Source organism: Chiloscyllium punctatum, chromosome 26 (assembly GCF_047496795.1).
Source record: "Chiloscyllium punctatum isolate Juve2018m chromosome 26, sChiPun1.3, whole genome shotgun sequence".
NCBI lineage: Eukaryota > Metazoa > Chordata > Chondrichthyes > Orectolobiformes > Hemiscylliidae > Chiloscyllium > Chiloscyllium punctatum.
The window spans coordinates 63,191,384-63,210,930 of record NC_092764.1 but is presented as its reverse complement, the minus strand read 5'-3'; the positions used below and the strand labels follow the sequence as shown (position 1 = coordinate 63,210,930).

The window sequence follows — 19,547 nt, the reverse complement described above, 5'->3', positions numbered from 1 at the left end:
GCAGGGAGGACTTGAACCCAAGCCTCCTGCCTCAGGGGTAGGGACACTACCCACTGTACCACAGGAGCCCTCTTGTGCTGGACAATCACGTACACAGGAATTATCACCATCTGGAGCAGCTTGAGCTTCAGAGTGTGAGCAGGAGCTGACATGCTGCAGTTTAAGAATCCCCGAGCAGAGAGGGAATGAATGACTGCCTAAAGAGAACCAGGGAGGAGTCCCAATGCATCTTTCTCTTTGATTGGAGGTGGGTTTGTGAACTGGTGATGGCAATGCCAAACTGTGAGCACCTTGGTGACTCTGTTTAGGGAAACACCGAGAAAATTCCGAATGATGACAGTGGAAGTGCAACCACTACTTAAGGGAATAAACACACATTACTGTAGCCACAGACACCAGGGGGGTATGTTGCCTCCCTGTTATCTGGGTCAGTGATATCACTGAGCAGACAGGGACCACTCTAAGGGGAAAGAATGATATGGGAGACTGGGCAGAAAAGCAAGAACCCACAGGATCCAAGAGCACGGGACAAATTGAATCTGAGCTGTTCAATGATAGGAAGGAAAGGGAATGGGCAACAGTGCTTTTGTGATTGGGAGGCTGTTTCAGTGGGGTTGTGTAAGGCTCTGTCCCTTACTTTACTTGGCAGGTATCAATGAGGTAGGGACAGGATTCAGTTTGCAGATGTTATAAAAATGGATAGTGAGGAAGAAAGCTTCAGGCATTAGAGAGATTACCACTGAGCTGGGAGAAAACGCGATGGAGGGAAATGTAAGTAGGCAATTAGAGGAGGGCAAATGGGTGAGGGTAGAAACAATAAATAGTGGAATACTGAGCAGTGTGAAGGAATAGAGAGACTGTGGAGCACATGTTCCCTGAGGTTACAAATTAGGTCAATCAGCTGCAAAGAAGGCCAATGGGATTGTTGATTAACCAAGGTGTAAAATATAGCAGCAGAGAGCATCAGCTCAATCTAGGGCAGACACTGGTGGAGTCCTGCACACAACACCATTTACAGGGTTACTGGAAGGATTTAATCACAGACAAAATGTACACAGACATTGACAAAGATATCACCAGGAATAAAGAACACAAGGACAGATTGGAGAGACCAGGTGTTTTTGGAACAGGGATGGTTGAGGAGAAATTTAATTGAGATGGACAATGCAATAGGCGCTTGAGGCAGAGTGAGCCTGTTTCCCTTGGCAGAGAGATCATTAACCATGGGGTAGAAATTTAGATTAATTTGTGGATGAATAGAGGGCAGTTGAGGAGAAGATAGGGATCTGGAACTCGCAACCGAAAAGTGTAATGGAGTCAAACCTTAATTATGTTCAAAAATGGATATTGGATCTGCTTGTAATTGTTATAATTTACAGAGCAGCTACTGGAAAGTGGGATTGATTTGGGATAGATCCCTCTCGGTACACACAGACGTGATGGACAGAATGGTCCCCATCTGTGCTTTCAATGATCTATGTCTATCTGCTTCCCTTTCATTCCACAATGAAATTGGATTCAAACCACAATGAGAGGACAGATTGATCACAGCATGCTGGAGATTTATTGTTCCAGAATAAAACACAGTATTTGATTGGATCATTCGTACCAGTAACACAGCGAAAGAGGTCAAGTGGTTGCACTTGCAGGTGATGTTGTGAAGCTGACTTTCTGTCGTACAGCCAGACTCACTCCAGATGCCATGACTTGTGCTCCCTACAATGAAAAGTTAGAAAATCAGAGGTGAGCCATTACTCCTCAATTCTAGAGCTAACAAATTTTGTTTTATCAAATGTTAACTCACCTTTTCTGAAATCCCAAAAGGCACATTTTCCACTTGAGTTAGTCTAAAATGGAATTGATTTGCATCATAAAGGACACTCATTCACTTAAATAACTTATTTGTTCAGGTGCACAACGATGAATGAATGAATGAGTGTTTTTTCCCTTACCAGCAAGGTTGTGTTCTGGAAGACAATGATCACTGGGTCTGTGAGGTTTTCAATGGTGACATTGACCACTTCTATTCCACTTACTAGATTGTTTAACACAGTGCTGTTATTGTCACGCTGGAGACAAAGAACAGCAAGAGTAATGTATACTTAAGGACTGTGTATACTTTTTACAGATGGGACAGTGTATTTTAAACAGGATTAAATTTGAATAAATTCATATATACAACCCTTTTTGCAGAGACTTGGCCTTATTGGTATTTCAGTAAGTGAGGCAAAATAAGGAGCATTTCTGAACGGTATGAGTGTACAGCCAGCATGAAACTGCCCACCCAAACAAGGCAGAGGCAGCTTAGGTTTGCAGAAACATGTTTGGATTCATTTGTCAGAATGTCCTCACCAACATATGGGCAGCACGGTGGCACAGTGATTAGCACTGCTGCCTCACAGCGCCTGAGACCCGGGTTCAATTCCCGCCTCAGGTGACTGACTGTGTGGAGTTTGCACATTCTCCCCGTGTCTGCGTGGGTTTCCTCCAGGTGCTCCAGTTTCCTCCCACAGTCCAAAGATGTGCAGGCTCGGTGAATTGGCTGTGCTAAATTGCTCGCAGTGTTAGGTGCAGCGGTAAATATAGGGGAATGGGTCTGGGTGGGTGCGCTTCAGCGGGTCGGTATGAACGTGTTGGGCCGAAGGGCCTGTTTCCACACCTTAAGTAATCTAAAAACATTCCAAAAGGCTGATCAAAACTGAATCTTCTTTCCAACTTTGAACACATTGTTTATGATCCGACATTTGAAGGAAGAATCTCTTCCTGTAATGAGAGGCTGTTCATCCGGGGCACTGAATATTGGAAATAGAAAAGTTCATGTTGTGTGGATGGAAGTAATCTCCTGATCTCTGTACTGGAAAGGAACACTTTGTCTGTGACTGCCGATGTTCCAGTTTACCTGACATCAAGTTAAAACTGGAAATGGTTTTACAATCCATGGATTTTCCGATGGTTGTAGCACCTTCACTTCCATTTCAGTATTTACACCAGGTCTCCCAATGTCAGCTATTTTCCCAGCTCGTTAAAGCTGTTCCAACCCATACTGCCCAATTCTTTTACAGTTACAGAGTACTGCCCGGAGTAGAAAATTACTAAATGAAAATGGAGCATATAAGGACAACTGATGTTTGAAACGTCAAAGTGATGCAAAAGATGAAATAATCAAAAACTGAAAGTATTGTTCCTGTTGGTTCCTTTGTTTTTTTATTTGCTGGAGACTGGTATTCTGGAAGAAACACCAAGCTAATGATGGATCAATATACTGAGTACCTTGTGTCCATTTTCACACAAGAGGAAGCAGACAAAACACCAGTAGTAAACAGTAAACCTATTAACTAGGAGCAGGAGTAGGTAACTCAGCCCCTCAAGCCTATTTTGCCGTTCAAATGATCATTGCTGATTTAATCTCTGCCTCAACTCCACTATCCTGCTCTCTCCCCATAACCCTCTAACCCAGTATTAATTAAACATCTGTTTCTCTCCTCCTCAAATTGATTCAGTCTCCCATGTCCACTGCATTCTGGAATAGAGAATCCCATAGATTCATGACCCTTTGAGAGAACAATGGATGAATGAAGGGATTGGGGTTCTCGTCAAGAATACAAAAGCATTATACATGAGATGTAGACAACTGGGATGAAATGATTCTTATGACGAGTATAAAGAGGGTAGGAGCATTCTGAAGAGGGAGATCAGGAGGTCAGAGAGGGGTTATGAGAGCCTTGACAGATAAGGTTCAGGAGTCTCTAAAAACATGAACATTAAAAGAGGAGCTCGAGAGAGAATCGGGTCCCATATAGATCAATGAGGTTCTCTCTCTGTTAGGAGATGGGAGAGATACAAAATAAATACTATGTGTCAATATTTTACTGTGGAGAATAAAGATGGTGGCTAGGGAACTCTGGGTAAATAAATATTGATGTGTTGAAAACAGTTCACATTGCAGAAGAGGAAGTGTTGAATGTCTGAGAAAACATAACGTTAAATAAATCTCCAGGACCTGATCAAGTGTATCCCAGAATGCTGTGGGAAGTGACGGAAGAAATTGTGGAGCCCATTCAGAAATATTTGACTCATCTGTCATCACAGGTGAGTTGCCAGAGGACTAATGTTGTGCCTTTATTGAAGAAAATTGCTTGGAGAATTGTGTTCAAGAGTCAGGGGGTCATGATGCAGCTATGTAAGACATTGATTAGGCCACACGTAGGATTTTGTGTTCATTTCTGGTCATCAGTCCAAAGGAAGGATTGGAGGCTTCAGAAAGAAGAGTTTACAAGGATGTTGCCTGGATGAGAGGGTATGAGCTATAAGGAGAGGTGAGTAAAACTCGGAACGCAGGAGCTTAGTCGAAATCTACAAAATGAATGAGATGCATAGCTAGGGTTGACATCACTGTCCTTCTGAGCAGTTTATGCTCTCAAACCCAGTGTTCTCCTGCTATAACTTCAATACAGCCCAGAACTAAAAACTACTTCACAAGTTTTGTAAATTGAAGGGTCAAATGTGATGTTCGTACAGGCACACAAGCCCCCACAAGAGGCAAAATACAGTTAAGTGGCAGTCTAAATGATTCATGTAATTTGGTAGCTTTTCCTTTGAGTGACAGAGTGAGTGCTGAAGCTGTGTTCTCTCCTGTTTTCAAGTGTGGGTCTTGTGTCTGAAGCAGTGCCACAAGTATGGCAGTGAGCTTACACAGGTGGTCGAGGTCAGTGAATGTATCTTCAAAAGGACATTTCCCCCCAACCACACCACTCTCACCACACGCTGCTCAATGCACCACAGCCATATCACCCAGCAGTCCCTGGGGACTGGGACTCAGACCAAACATCCAGATACTGCACCTTGTGCTCATGCAGAACCCAGTGAGGCCAGACCCTGACCCAGTTCCTGCTGCTTCCACAAAACTCCAGCTACTCGGTATAGCAGCCCCATCACACGACACGGTACAATACAATCACTGGGACATTTCTCTCTCTCTCTTGTTGGAAAATGTTGACCATGAGAGTATGAAGCAGCGTGTATGAGCATAAACCTGCTGTCCTTTCTTGCATCCCACTCCGAGGCACAGCACGACATTTCACGTTGTTAATTTCATAAATGTAGCAATTACTTGATATAATATAATCCGATTGTTATTTTTCAAATGAATTAACTTGCATTTTACTTCAATGTTGATTCTGACTACGTTACCTGGAAAAGTTTTGTATTTCCATAGATAACAAAAATGATTCTCGATATCAGAACATTTGGCTGTTCCTTAACCTTGTCCAGAAGAGTTGGAGGCAATTCAATTTCAACCTTTCGGGCTAAGCTTGAGACATTTTTCTGCTGGATCTGTTTGAATGAAACAAGGTAAATCAGTTGTTTATCATGAGCCCAGCTGGTGATAATACTGAACCAGTTAGATTCCAGAGTGAAACCTGACTTGATTGACTGTAAAGTTTATTTTTCCAGTTTGGGTACCATGGTGATCAGTCACTGAACATATTCATAAGAGGTTTCTCATATTCTTTTAACTAAGAGCAGAAGTTTAGCATACAAACTGGAAAAACCAACAACATGATATAAGTGAGACATTTTGGAAGTATTCAATCATAAACAGCAAAAAGACCCATGAACCCATTTCCACGATAGTATCTCTCAAACAGACTTAACCCCCTGTGAACTGTGGCTCCGGTCAATGTCTTACTCAACTGACAAGCTCACCAGGGTGACATTTACACATTCACCTGTGATCTTTTCTCCTTTTCTGAGATACCCAGACACTGACAGACTAAGAAATGCTAAGGGAGTTTTTCTGCTCTGTCTACCTGTACAGCTGAAACAGCTTATGACATCTTGTTCGCTCTGATGGTCTGGGGACTGTCAAAATTAAACTGCTCTTTTACTGGTATGTATTCTTTTCTTTCAAACCTCTCCCTACCCTCTCTCCAACTGTCTCTCAGTCTGTCATGAATCTTAAATTGGTAAACACTCCAAGTGGCTCACTTTTCTAACTTGGAAGTATTTCACCATTACCTCATTGTCACTGGGTCAAAATCCTGGAGCTCCCTCCCAATCCCATTGTGGGTCTACCTACAGCACAGGGACTGCAGCAGTTCAAGAAGGGGATCTCACCACCACCTTTTCATGGGCAACTCGGGATGGGCAATAAACGCTGACCCAGTCAGTGACACCCACATCCAATGGCGGGGGGAAAGAAACAAAGAAACATTGTCCAATAGTCTTTCCATCAGGTGACATGTTTGGGTGTTTAGCTTAAGCACATCATTTCATGGAGAGGTCGTTTTGATCCAATGCTTCACAGAACATTTTTCACAGAACTGAAAATCCATTTACCTTGAGAGTCCAAGATCCCTGATAATAGCATATTGGGAGCCTTTATCACAGTCTGTACTCTGAAATATCAGGAACAATATGCTGAAGGAAAATAGGTGGAAAGGCAACTTGTCAGAGGGAGATGAACAGTTTATACAGAAATACTGATCGGTTCAGTGAGTGGGCACAAAGTTGGTAAATGGAGCATAATATGAGAAAATGCAAAGCTGTTCATTTTGGAAGGGAAACCAAAACAGTGTCATTTAAATGGAGAAACCCTGCAGAAAGCTGCAATACAAGGGGACTTGGGGAAACTTGTGCACAAAACACAACAAGTCCACTCACAGGTGCAGCAGGTAATCAGGAAGTCTAATACAATATTGGCCCTGATTTCAATGGAGTTGGAATATAAGAGTAGGGAAGTCTTACTGCAACTGAACAAGGTGCTAGTGAGACCACATCTGTAGTATTTTGGTCCCCACCTCTTGAATACATTCAACATTTTGTCATCAACTACTTCCTGTACTAATGAAGTCCACAGGCTCACCACTGTCTGGGTGAAGGAATGTCTCCTCATCTCCATCCTAAATGGTCTACCCTGAATCGTCAGACTGTGACCCCTGTTCTGGACACACCCACCATCAGGAACATCCTCCTGCATCTACTCTGTCTAGTCCTGTTAGAATTTTATAAGTCTCTATGAGATTCCCCGCTCACTCATCTGAACTCCAGCAAAAACCATCCTAACCTCGCCAATCTCTCCTCATGTGTCAGTCCTGCCATCCCTGCAATCAGCCTGGTAAACCTTCACTGCACTCCCTCGAGAGCAAGTGTATCCTTCCTCAGAAAAGGAGACCAAAACTGCAACAATATTCTCGGTATGGCCTCACCACGGCCCAGTACAAGAGTCACATGTAGTGCAGACCAGGTAAACACAGCAGATTTTATTCCGAAAGGGGATTCGGGGATTTCAATATCTAACTCTAATAGACTTACCCTGTGTTCCAGGGTTCTGAACCTTTCCCACCCAGGGCACCTGTACAAGGCTGAAAAGTTGTTGTGGCCATTCAGGGAGAATAGGAGATGTCAGGGCCAGTGGAGCTGGGGAAGACCGTTAGAGCAGGGGAAGGGCAAAGACTTTTAAATGAAGGGGGAAACATTGAAGAATGGAGGCATGTGGGACTGTAAGAACAAGAGGTATAGGTCAGAGAGGTTTGAGGAAATCTCATGGTTTTCAAACAGTGTGTAAGGTTGGCCAACGTCAGTGCTGCAGGAGCCACGCCTCAAAGTTGAATCATTAAGGCCACACCCACAGATTGAGGAAATGGAAGAATGTAAAACTGCATCATTCTGTCAGAGCATTTGCAAACCCACTTTGGAAAGCTTTGCTGTATTCCCTTCTCCCACATGGACGTACAGTACTTCACCTCCCCTTCAATCCATCCCCGCAGTTCACCACAATTCCTCCCCCTCGTAGTGAGTTCCACATTCTCTTGGAGTAAACAGGACTCCAAGAGTGATCTAACCAAGATTTGAGATAAGTTTTGCATAATTTCCTTCCTTTTCAGTCTATTCATCTAGATGTGAACTAAGCACGATGATTCTTTTATTCTGAACTTAAAAACCTGCATTTTTATAGAATCCCGACATTATGGGAGCAGGCCATTTGGCCCATCAAGTTCACACCGACCGTCCAATGAGCATCTCACCCAGACCCACACACCGACATTTCCCATGGCTAACCCACCGAGCCTGTACACCCCAGAACACTATCACGGTCATTCCTTGCAACCTGCACAACTTTGGACTGTGGGAGGAAACCTGAGCATCTGAAGGAAACTCACACAGACACGGAGAGAATCTGCAAACTCCGCACTGACAGCCACCCAAAGGTGGGATCGAAACCAAGCCCATGACACTGTGAGGTAGCAGTACTATCCATCAAACCACCATGCCACCCTAATTATCTGTGTACTGCTGCTGAGATCCTTTTGTTACTGTCCTCAAATTAAATTCTTGGTTTTCAAGAAAGAGATGATGTCTTTATCTTTCAAACCAAAATATGTATCACATGTTGATACGTATTGATATTTGTTTGTAAACTTTGTGCCCATTCTGCAATTATTAGATTTCTGATCATTTGTGGTAATCCCCATCTTTATTGGTTTCATCCATAAATTTACATTGTTTTTCAATTCCAAACTTGAAGTGAATAATAAAAATTATCAACAATTGTGATGTATCTCCTGATGCCAAATTCAAGAGCACCTTTGGAGAGGCTCAGGATCGGATTAAGTCTGACCCCGAGGTAGTTCACAAACATTGAGTGGAATTAAATAAGTCTAGAATACAGTATCAATGTGAATTCACAGGAAGGGTTAACTTCAGTTTAAAATAACTACACTGAAAGATTCTCAAGCCCTCTCACAACATTTTCTCTAAAAATGGTGTTAGTTTCCAACACATGATAGTCATTGCTTACAATGCCCAGCTAAACACAGCACTCACCAAATCTGATGGAGGAAAGTGAAGTCCTGGGAACTTTTCAGCTTCTATTTTTTGAATGTGAGCAAAGTAATTTGGCGTTGAGAAGGATTGATTTCCTCCTTCAATTTCTATCTCTGAGAGTATTCTCTCCAGTGTTGTACTACAACAGAAACACAATTTAATAAAAGCAGAAAGTGCTGGAAATATTCAGCCTGGCAACATCTGTGCAGTGAGCAACATGTACATGGCTCCACAATAAAACGTAAAGGGGTCACCCCCACAAGCTCATAACCAGAGGGACCTTGTTGATGACACATGTAGGATTTTCCAGGGGAAATGCTGTAAAGTGCTTCAATAAATCCAGGAAAACATACTGTGGATTATTAAGTAAATGATGAAATGAAGCAAGATATATTTCTCATACTGTGAGCCCTGGGGGTGCTCAGAGTCTGGCAGCCAGCATTACCAGGGACTGGGCATGTGTGCCAGGCACTAACCATTTTAATCACGGATTAGTGCGATCAATCAGGGAGCTTTAAACAGACAAAAAAGGGAGCTTTAAAAAGGTGAACATGTAAAGAAATTCTTCCATCTTCTCATGATATTACAAATGCCCCCATTCCATCAGCAATGTTAACAGACCTGCTCACATGGAACCTGACCTTGATGGGTGGAAATTATCCTGAACCAGGATCTGAACCAGGAACATAGGGAAAGGAGAGAAATACCCAACACGTGACAAAAGGTAAGCACCTGACCCCCACACAACATTCACATGAACGCTTGCTCGTAGATGTTTAATTTAATCACCGGGCTTAAACTGGAATTGTACATTAATTGGAGGTGAAAATTAGACGGTGTCTATAACAGACAGCTGATGAGCAACAAGTTGAAAATCACAGATCTCCTGCAGTGCCACATGGCCCATTGAGTCTGCACCAATCAGACAGTCAGCCAAGGCTGGAATTGAACTGAGATAACTGGTGCTGGGAGGCAGCAGTGCTAACCACAGTGTGACCAATCAATCCCACAGATTCTGTTCTCAGATGAACATCACATTTTATGAGCACTGAAACCTACCTGTCAGGAATGACACCATCACATTGCGCTAGGAATTTGTTCACTGAATCAGAGTTGTTCATATTTTTCTCCCGGGAAAGTAGTTGCTGCATCATGTCACGGCACATTTGGTTGGGATCCAAATTCTGGGGAGTGGGATTGTTACCTGCACGATGACGGAATATGAAGGAAACAAAATATAAACAAGTAAAATGGTTTGAACTTTATCAGGAGTAATACAGGAAATAACAAGAAACTACCCAAAACTCGCAACTAGAATTGGGGAATTGGAAACCTTTGTTCAGATGTTTCTTTGAAAGGAGGAGAGGGTGTTTAGTCATAAGCCCGTGGGTAATGTAGGAAAGGGCTCTTTATTTATTTATTCATTTGGGGGATGTGGGCGTTGCTGGCTGGCCGGCATTTATTGCCCGTCCCAGCTGCCCTTGAGAACGTCGCGGTGAGCTGTCTTCTTGAACCAGTCCACCTGCTGTGGGTTGACCCCCAATGCCATTAGGGAGGGAATTCCAGGATTTTGACCCAGCGATGGTGAAGGAATGGTGATATATTTCCAAGTCACGATGGTGAGTGTCTTGGTGAGAAATATGCAGGTGGTGTTGTTCCCATGTCTGTGCTGCCCTTGTCCTTCCAGATGGGTGTGGTTGTGGGTTTGGAAGGTGCTGTCTGAGGATCTTTGGTGAATTTCTGCAGTGCATCTTGTAGGTAGTTCACACTGCTGCTACTGAGCATTAGTGATGGAGGGAGTGGATGCTTGTTGATTTAGTGGGGATTAAGCGGGCTGCTTTATCCTGGATGGTGTCAAGCTTGTTGAGCATCTTTGGGGCTGCACTCATCCAGGTAAGTGGGGAATATTCGCTCACACTCCTGATTTGTACCTTGCAGATGGTGGACAGGCTTTGCGGAGTCAGGAGTTACTCGTCACAGCCTCTGACCTGCTCTTGTAGCCACTGGGTTAATGTGGTGAGTCCAGTTGAGTTGCTGGTTAATGATAACCCCAGGATGTTGATGGTGGAGCATTCAGTGATGGGAACATCATTGAATGTCGAGGGGTGGGGGTTAGATTGTGTCTTCTTGGTGATGGTCACACCCTCGCATTTGTGTGGCTTGAAACTTGTCAGTCCAAGCCTGGATATTGTCCAGATCTTGTTACATTTGAACTTGGGCTGCTTCAGTATCTGAGGAATCATGAATGGTGTTGAACATTGAGCAATCATTGGCAAACACCCCCACTTCTGACTTGGTGATGGAGGGAAGATCATTGATGAAGCAGCTGAAGATGTTTGGGCCTAGGACACTACTCTGAGGAATGTGTACAGAGATGTCCTGGAGCTAAGATGACTGACCTCCAACAACCACGAGTATCTTCCTATGTGTCAAGGGATGACTCTAAATACCAAAGATTTTGCCTCCTGATGCCCACTAATTCCAGTTTTGCTAGGACTCCTTGATGCCACACTTGGTTGAATGCAGCCTTGATATCAAGGACTGTCACTCTTACCTCACCATTGGAATTCAGTTTTTTTGTCCATTTTTGAGCCAATGCTGTAATGAGGTCAGGAGCTGAATGGCCTGGTGGAACCTAAACTCGCCGTTACTGAGCAGGTGCTGCTGGAACGCACTGTTGATGGACACCTTCCATCACTTTCCTGATGGTCGAGAGTAGACTGATGGGCGGGAATTGGATTTGTCCTGCCTTTTATGTGCAGGACATCCCTGGGCAAATTTCCACATTATTGTGTAGATCCCAGTTTTGTAACTGCACTGGAACAGCTTAGCTAGGGATGTAGCAACATCTGGAACACAAGTCTTCAGTACTATTGCCAGATCAGGGCCCAGAGCCTTTGCAGAATCCAGCATTTCCAGCCATCCCTTGATATTATGTGGAGTGAACTGAATTGGCTGAAGATTGGTATCTCTAACGCTGGGGGCCACTGGAGGAGGCCAAGATGGATCATCCACTCAGCACTTCTGGCTGAAGGTTACTGTGAAAGCTGAGGGGAATGATGGTTGATGCAGAGCAGTGCATGAGTGAAAATCAACAGGATCTGGTGGGAGGGGGGAGAGACAGGTTAGGGGGAAGACTACACCAAGTTAGTGAGATTGGTGGACTCCTGAGGGGGAGTATCCTGAATATAAAATACCATTGCCATCATTATCTCATATTTAATTCTATTCTGAAGACTTTGGAAACTAACAGCAGGTTGCTCTACATTTGCAGTAAAACAATGGATACACCATAAAGCTGAAATCATTGGAACTGTGGTTTAGATTAGAGTGGTGCTGGAAAAGAACAGCAGGTCAGGCAGCATCTGGGGAGCAGGAAAATTGACATTTCAGGCAAAAGTCCTTCATTGGGAATAGAAGCAGAGAGCCTCCAGGGTGGAGAGATAAATGGGGGCTGTGTTTTATAAGAAAATTCAAACAAGATATTTCCACAATCTGCTGTGACAGTGGTCTTTCTCCTGCTGTGCTTCCATCCAGCACGTTCTGCACTAATACAGCCATCACTGTAGCACAATTCCCAAAACTGAATAGTCGATTTTATGATAAAGTTCATTTACCTGCTGAAGAGGACAGGCTGGAGGATGATTCCTAAAGTGGAAATTCATACGTGAGATATTTTTCAATCAAATCGATGTTTATAAATAATGGAATTGAGATACTGAAGGATAATTCTGTCTTACCGGGGGTGTTTCACAGGGTCTGCCTGTCACTGGGGTAGTGACACTGACATGATTGGAAAGGTTACTCTGTGTTGTAATTTTAAATGGGTCACCACTTGGAAAAAAGGCAAAAATGTCCTGTAAAGAAATATGGTAAAAATATTGCAACAGATCATCCTAAATTAAAGATTCATACTATAAGTATTTCACAGATTGATTCATCTCCAACATGGAAATGTTAAACATCTTCATGTCTCTACCTGTCATCAGAGCACAGAAAAATGAAAAGTGTAATTGGTTTTAAGCAAGTGAAAGGAGATCAGGGAACATTCCAGAATGTCCCTGTACTTGATCAGTCCCCAAGTATCATTGTGTCTTGGATAAATGTTTAAATACTTTAAATGGTGACTAAAACGTGATTATTATTATCACAAAGTGTCAGTCCGCAGATTCCAAATGTGAGAATTCCCAATTCTTAGCCCTTCAGTGGGTGCTATTGTGTAACTGCTCTATCTATCCCTGATTGGAGGGGAATCCCACAATAACAGGAGTGGAATTGGGGCTAACCAGGGGCTCAGGCTGAGATCAAGTATTGGACTGCTGAAGGAAATCCAAACATTTAAAATTGAAGCTTTAATACAGCTCTCACTGGGGCCCTATTCAGCCTTCCCAGTCTGGTGGAGGTTCCAGATGTACCTGCTAAACATTGAGGCCGAGCAGGGAGGGACACATATAAACAGATGGACATGGAGCAGGAACAGGCCAGACCGGCCTTTGGGCCTGTTCCACAATTTAATAAGATCATAATACATTGGAGCAGAAGGAGGCCATTTGGCCCATCGTATCTGCTCTGTGATTCAATAAGTTCAAGGGTGATGTGATCATCCTCACTTCCACTTCCCGACCTTTCTCCAATAATTCTTAACTCTGTCACTGAATAAAAATCTGTCTAACTCAGTCTTGAATACACTTTATGGCCCAGTCTCTCCAGGCCTCTGCAGTAAATAGTTTCATACGACCAGTGCCTCGGAGAAAAGACATTCCTCATCGTCTCTGTCTTAAACGGACACACCTTACTCTGAGATTATTCCCTCTGCCCCTGAACTCTCTCACGAAGAGAAATAACCCTCAGCATCTCGCCTGTCAAACCCCCATAACCTGAAATGTTTCAACAAGGTCATCTCTCAATCTGTGAGACCTCAAGTACAGGCAAAACCTCCTCAACTTCTTGTCATCCCTCCAGACAGAATCACAGAATTCTTACAATGCAGAATGAGGCCATTTGGCCCATTGTGCTTGCACACCTCTTCAAACAAGCATCATTACCTCATCCCAATCTCCTGCCTCATCCCCATAACCTTGCATATGATTTTGATCCAAATAACCAGCCAACGCCCTGTTGAAGGCATCAATTGAACCTGCCTGCACCACATTTCCAGGCAGTACATTCCATACTCTAACTCTTCACTCAGTGAAAATGTGTTTGTTTGTTTTCCCATCACCCCTGTTTGATCTGTCCATCCCTTTAACTCTCTGCCCTCTTGTCCTTGTTCCTTTCACAAACAGGAGCAGTTTCTCCCTGTGGGCTCCATCCAGCCCACTCGGTTTCAAAAGCCTCGATCAAATCTCCTCTCAGCCATCCTCTCTCGAATGAGAACAGTGTCAACTTCTTCAATCTATTCCCATCACTTTCATTCCTCATTCCTGGACATATTCTTGTAAATTACTTCTGCATTCTCTCCAATGCACTCACATCCTTTCTATAATTATATGCCCACATCTCCTAACAATACTCCACTTGCGGTCTAACCAATGAATTATACAAGTTCAACATTGCCTCCCTGTTCTTGTACTCCATGCCCCTACTAATACAGGTGAGAATACTGTGGGCTTCAACTGCTTTCTCCACTTGTCCCACCACCTTCAATGATCTGCACGCCTAAACACCCAAGACCCTCTGCTCCTGCACCCCCTTTTCCTTGGGACCCACACAGTGAACATTTCGGGACTGCCTCCAATGCCCGTACATCTTTCCTTAGAGTAGGGGACCAAACTGTTCACTGTCTTCTTGGTGTGTTCCAGCAGGTGCCCAGTTTCATTTTAACAAGTCGTCCTTATTTTTACACTTCATTCCCTTTGAAATAAGGAGCAACATTCCATTGGCCTTTCCTATTACCTTCTGAACTTACACACTCACGTTTTGAGATTCCTGGAAGAGAACTACCAAAACCCTCTTTTGTCGTTTTCTACAGGCTTTCTTCATAAAATAACATTCAGCTCCTCCAATCTCCCTGGCAAACCTAACAAACAGCCATGGTGTGATTGAAAACCATGTCCCCAGAAGACCAGCCTGGGGTTCAGCATTACTAATCCAGTTACATTCCCACTTTCCCACCACTTCCCCTCCAGTTTGATTGGGCCGTGCTGTGCTGCTTTCTCGTTATTGCCAGCGCCAACACGTTCTCAATACGCACCGACCTTTCGTCCTTTCACACAATTAGTTCCCTTTCTTCTCTTATGCAGGCTCTTGTGAGACCCAGCAAACCACCACAAAGAAGAGACACAGACTGGAGTGCTTCAGTTCGAACCCCACCTCTGAAGAGGATGCTGCTGAGTGCTCAGAGGATGTCCCAGCAAGGCTTTCACTGCACCCTGTACCAGCTCAGACTTTCATCTCAGTGGGTACACTTTCTCGATTAGAGATAGGAGCACAGTCTGGTGAGCACATCATTGTGCTGTCCCACAGTTGGCCGAGGAAGAAATGTCCCAGGTCACTGGTCAGGAGAGAACTGGAGACCAGGCACCTGCACAACACCAGGCAGAATATGACCCTCTGTTCACAGCAATTAAAGGAGATCAGCAACATGCAGAGAAACACCCAGCAACAGTATACAAGCTTGTCTGCAGCAGGCAGGAAAGTGAATCCAAGGATGGATGAGTGCACCAATGCTAGCTCTGGCACCATGGACAGGCTGGTGACTGCTCTGGAAACCCAGGTCCTGCACACCAAGTGTCTGCTGCTTATACACACAGGCCTGAACTCCATTAGTGTAGCTATCGGCTCTCAGCCTCAATGGCACAGCCAAAGGGGGATGAGGGACCTCAACCTCATTCCAGATCCTTCTTCCTCTCAGGGAGACAGGATGGTGTCAGCAGACACCCACAGGAGAAGGAGTCCCACATGAGACCTCCCGCAGCTTCTCAGGACAGTCTAGTGGTGTCTGGCCCCTTCACCTCCCTCCTGCCTCCGATGCTAATACCTACTGAAGTCCAAGCCAAGAGGGATGAGCCTGTAACCCAGCAGGACAATCTCAACTAACCTGGGCCCTCTAGAATCAAATATCCCTGATTTGGGTGACCAACCAAGTCTTCCAGGCTAACAAGACCAGCTACAGAGAACATTGCCCCTATCCCAGCAGCAGAAGGCCGGACTGCACTGAGACATCGGACCGAGACTGAAAGGAAATTAAAAACTGCACTGAGGGCGTATGGGTGAGAGAGATGACACATCAGTGCATTTCTCTAAAAATATGCTCCTTTGCATTCTCCAAGTGTCGGCTTCATTGTCTCTGCAGCTGTTGGAGCTAGTGAGAGGTGAGCAGCCTTTTCAGATATCCCAAGGGAGAAAGAAGCTGTCATGGCCAAGCCTTACTCATTCTCTCAGAAGCACCCAACTCCTCGACTGCAGATAGCATCAGAATTATGGATCCTGAACTGTGACCTCGATGACTACAGCTAAGGCAGGTTAATGTTAACAACACTAAGGATAAAAACAATGTTCAGGGATTCTGATAGGGCCTGGCCTGCACAAATCATCCACATTTACACAAACCTTGACAGTGAGAGGGTAGATTCAGTGATGATATCACATATCTCTGCAGGCAACGTTTTATTCAATCTCTCAGCTTTCGGAGGGAGTGTATTGTCATTAAAAGCTGGGAGGTACACAATGGGGCGTTCACATCTTCCCTCTCCCTCATAGCACAATGATCTGCTGAGAGAATCTGCACAAAACACTGCTTCTCTCTGGTTAGGTGCTGTCCAACAGGATGCCCAAGTTTTTCAGGGCAATTGAGCAGTTTGACACATTGAAGTCTAACCAATGATGGAAGGCTGTAATGGAGGTCCCTCAGAATTGCTCCCAACCTGCTGCAAATCGTGAGGGACTGCATCACCCAACACTCAGATCTCATGCTGTTGTTGAAGATCTAAAACTCCATAACCTCATGAGATGGGACTGTCCTATCTCACTGACTGCTGCTTTCTCCAAAATAGCAGGAAAACCTGCAAAGTGCAGATACTGGAAGATGGAAGCACCTGAAGAGAGCAAGGAGACAATCATTAGATTAGATTAGATTACTTACAGTGTGGAAACAGCCCCTTCGGCCCAACAAGTCCACACCGACCCGCCAAAGCGCAACCCACCCATACCCCTACATATACCCCTTACCTAACACTACGGACAATTTTAGCATGACCAATTCACCTGACCTGCACATCTTTGGACTGTGGGAGGAAACCGGAGCACCCGGAGGAAACCCACGCAGACACGGGGAGAATGTGCAAACTCCACACAGTCAATCGCCTGAGGCGGGAATTGAATCCGGGTCTCTGGCGCTGTGAGGCAACAGTGCTAACCACTGTGCCACTGTGCCACCCACAATCATATGAAGAACAAACCATTTCTTCATTAACAGACAAGTTCAAGGAATACAGAAATTGTCTGCTCCACCAGGGGTGTCTTGCCATACACCTCACCGAGAGTTACAGAATGAAAGGAAGTTGAAAACCCAGCACATTCATCCTGGAAGCAGGTTTCAGTTATTTCCTTGAGCTTGATGAAACATAGCTCTATCATGCTTCCTTGGGCACCTCTCCTTGTCAATGTCCTGATCCTCATCTTCCTCCTCAGAAACTTCCTCAATGAAGTAGCACACCCTTTCTGGTTCGACTCTAATTCCCCACAGGAGCAGTCCAGGCAGCAAAGCCTCACAGGAACGCAAGAGCCAAAGATGGCCATTCAGCCCATTGAAACTGCCCTGCCCTTCAGTATGATCAAAGCTGATTGAACATTTCAAAAGTCCTTTACTCACCCGATCCCCATATTAGTGACCACCAGAAATGTATCAATCTCTCCCTGAAACATGCTCAAATCTGGATTCTCCACACCCTTCTGCCTAGAATTCTTTGGAAGACTGAGAGTTCCAAAGGTTCACAACCCTCTGAGTAAAAACAATTCTCCTCATTCACACCAAAGTGGCATCCCCCTTATTTTTCAATTGCTCCTGGTTCTCGATCCCCCCCCCCCGCCACTAGGGGTAACGTTTCACCCACATCAACCCAGTCTATCCCTTTAACTATTTTGCATTTTTCAGTGAAATCATTTCTTATTCTTTGAAACTCTAGAGAATAAAGACCAATTTTTTTTCAATCTTTCATCATTGGACAGTATTACCAACATCAACAGGTCTATGATCAGTTCCATTATGGCCTTGGTGGAAACATGGACAGTGTCGTGTCTCTGTTCTGCCTCAGTCTGAGCCTTTTGTAAAGGTGTCATCAGTTTTTGATGGAGTCGATGAAGTGGGAACCTTTTCGGTTGCCGACATTTACCGGCTGGTGATAGGAAACGATCAGAGCAAGATGGGTGCACTCTATAGCACCCTGTACCTGGGAGAAACCAGCTCTGGGGGAGAATCCCACTGTTCAGGCTGCTTGACTGAGCCAGCACATACATCATTTGTAGATGCATGAGATTCATATGTGTCCCTGTCTGCAAAGTAACTGGCAGAAGCAAGCAGCTCATTAGCATCCCTGAGCTCGAAAGTGAAGTCTGAAGGGGGTGACGAGGTGTGTGTTTTGTCTAAAAGCAGCCATGATGATGTACTGAGGCTGGGTGTTTGGTGATGCCCACTTGCATGGATCAAGGGTGGAAGAGGACAGTGTCCATGGAGCATGTGGTGAAATGATGGAAAGATGGAGTTGTCCAAAGGCATGGAGAAGGAGGTAATAAGCTGCAGGTAACCGCAGTGACATCCATGTAGTTTAGTTTGAATTGGTGTCATCTAGTTTCTCAGGGACAGGGAGGAGAACTGGAAGCTGCATACAGTGATGGGATTGGGGCTGATAATGAGATGCAACTTCATGGAAATAAAATGGTGACCGCTCATGTGCAAGATTCAGAATTTGCTGTGTGAACTGTTGGGAAAACTGGAAATGTTATTCCCAACATTGAGGACCTGATTTTTCCATTCTCTCTGTATTTTCCCAATTTTCTTACCATTTCCCATGCCACTCAGGGGATTAGAAATTTCCACCCAAAAGGACACTCTCCTCAAGTCAAACTGAGAGATGCTGAAAGTGGGAGTGAAGTCCAAAAGCCTATGTTTCTTTTGAAACAAGATGTAACACAGGAACAACATTGCACTGATTGCTGGAAATCGACCCATAAACCAGAGGCAATAGAGGAGCAGCATGTTCTCCCAGAACCTTCTAGAATAGATAATGTACCTCAGGATAGATAAGGAAATATTTCCTTGAACTCCATTGAACTTAGCCAGATTACGGGAGGTTACAGAGGTTTTATCTCTCAGCGAGAAGTATTCCCTTTCCTCTCGAACACAACAAAGGAACAAATTCATCTTTTGAGAGACACTGGGACAGTGTCGTTGATGAGTGTCTTGTTGCAGCTCCTGATCATGTTGGTCTTATGCAAACTCTCCACAATTACTGAGGCCAAACCCAAGCAGCCTATTGCTGATCATGACAGTTAAAGGAAAAGCTGATCAAGTGGTGAACCAATTTTGTGCTGAAATGGTGAATTTGCTGAAGAAAATACAAACTGGTGAGAGCACTTCAGCATCGGTCACAGGAACTAAAGCACTTGAGCGAGAACTTACAATGTCTCAATGATAAACACGTGGAAGCAAATTCAACAAAGATTGATCTTCACTTTAAAACGTCAAATGTCAAAAACCTCTCTGAGATTGTGTGACAAATACC

At 44.3% G+C, this 19,547-nt stretch overlaps 1 protein-coding gene across 1 annotated transcript in view; it reads right to left on the bottom strand.

Moving 5' to 3' along the window:
- Positions 1-19,547, bottom strand: part of LOC140453127 (uncharacterized) — a 91,804-nt gene that overhangs the window by 6,030 nt on the left and 66,227 nt on the right. Inside the window, exons 8-15 of the mRNA XM_072547537.1 lie at positions 12,567-12,683; positions 12,444-12,474; positions 9,886-10,030; positions 8,827-8,965; positions 5,191-5,334; positions 1,953-2,069; positions 1,805-1,847; positions 1,610-1,716 (exon numbers count right to left, since the gene is read on the bottom strand). Of these exons, the coding sequence (XP_072403638.1) occupies positions 1,610-1,716; positions 1,805-1,847; positions 1,953-2,069; positions 5,191-5,334; positions 8,827-8,965; positions 9,886-10,030; positions 12,444-12,474; positions 12,567-12,683 (843 nt within the window). The remainder of the gene's footprint in view (positions 1-1,609; positions 1,717-1,804; positions 1,848-1,952; positions 2,070-5,190; positions 5,335-8,826; positions 8,966-9,885; positions 10,031-12,443; positions 12,475-12,566; positions 12,684-19,547) is intronic.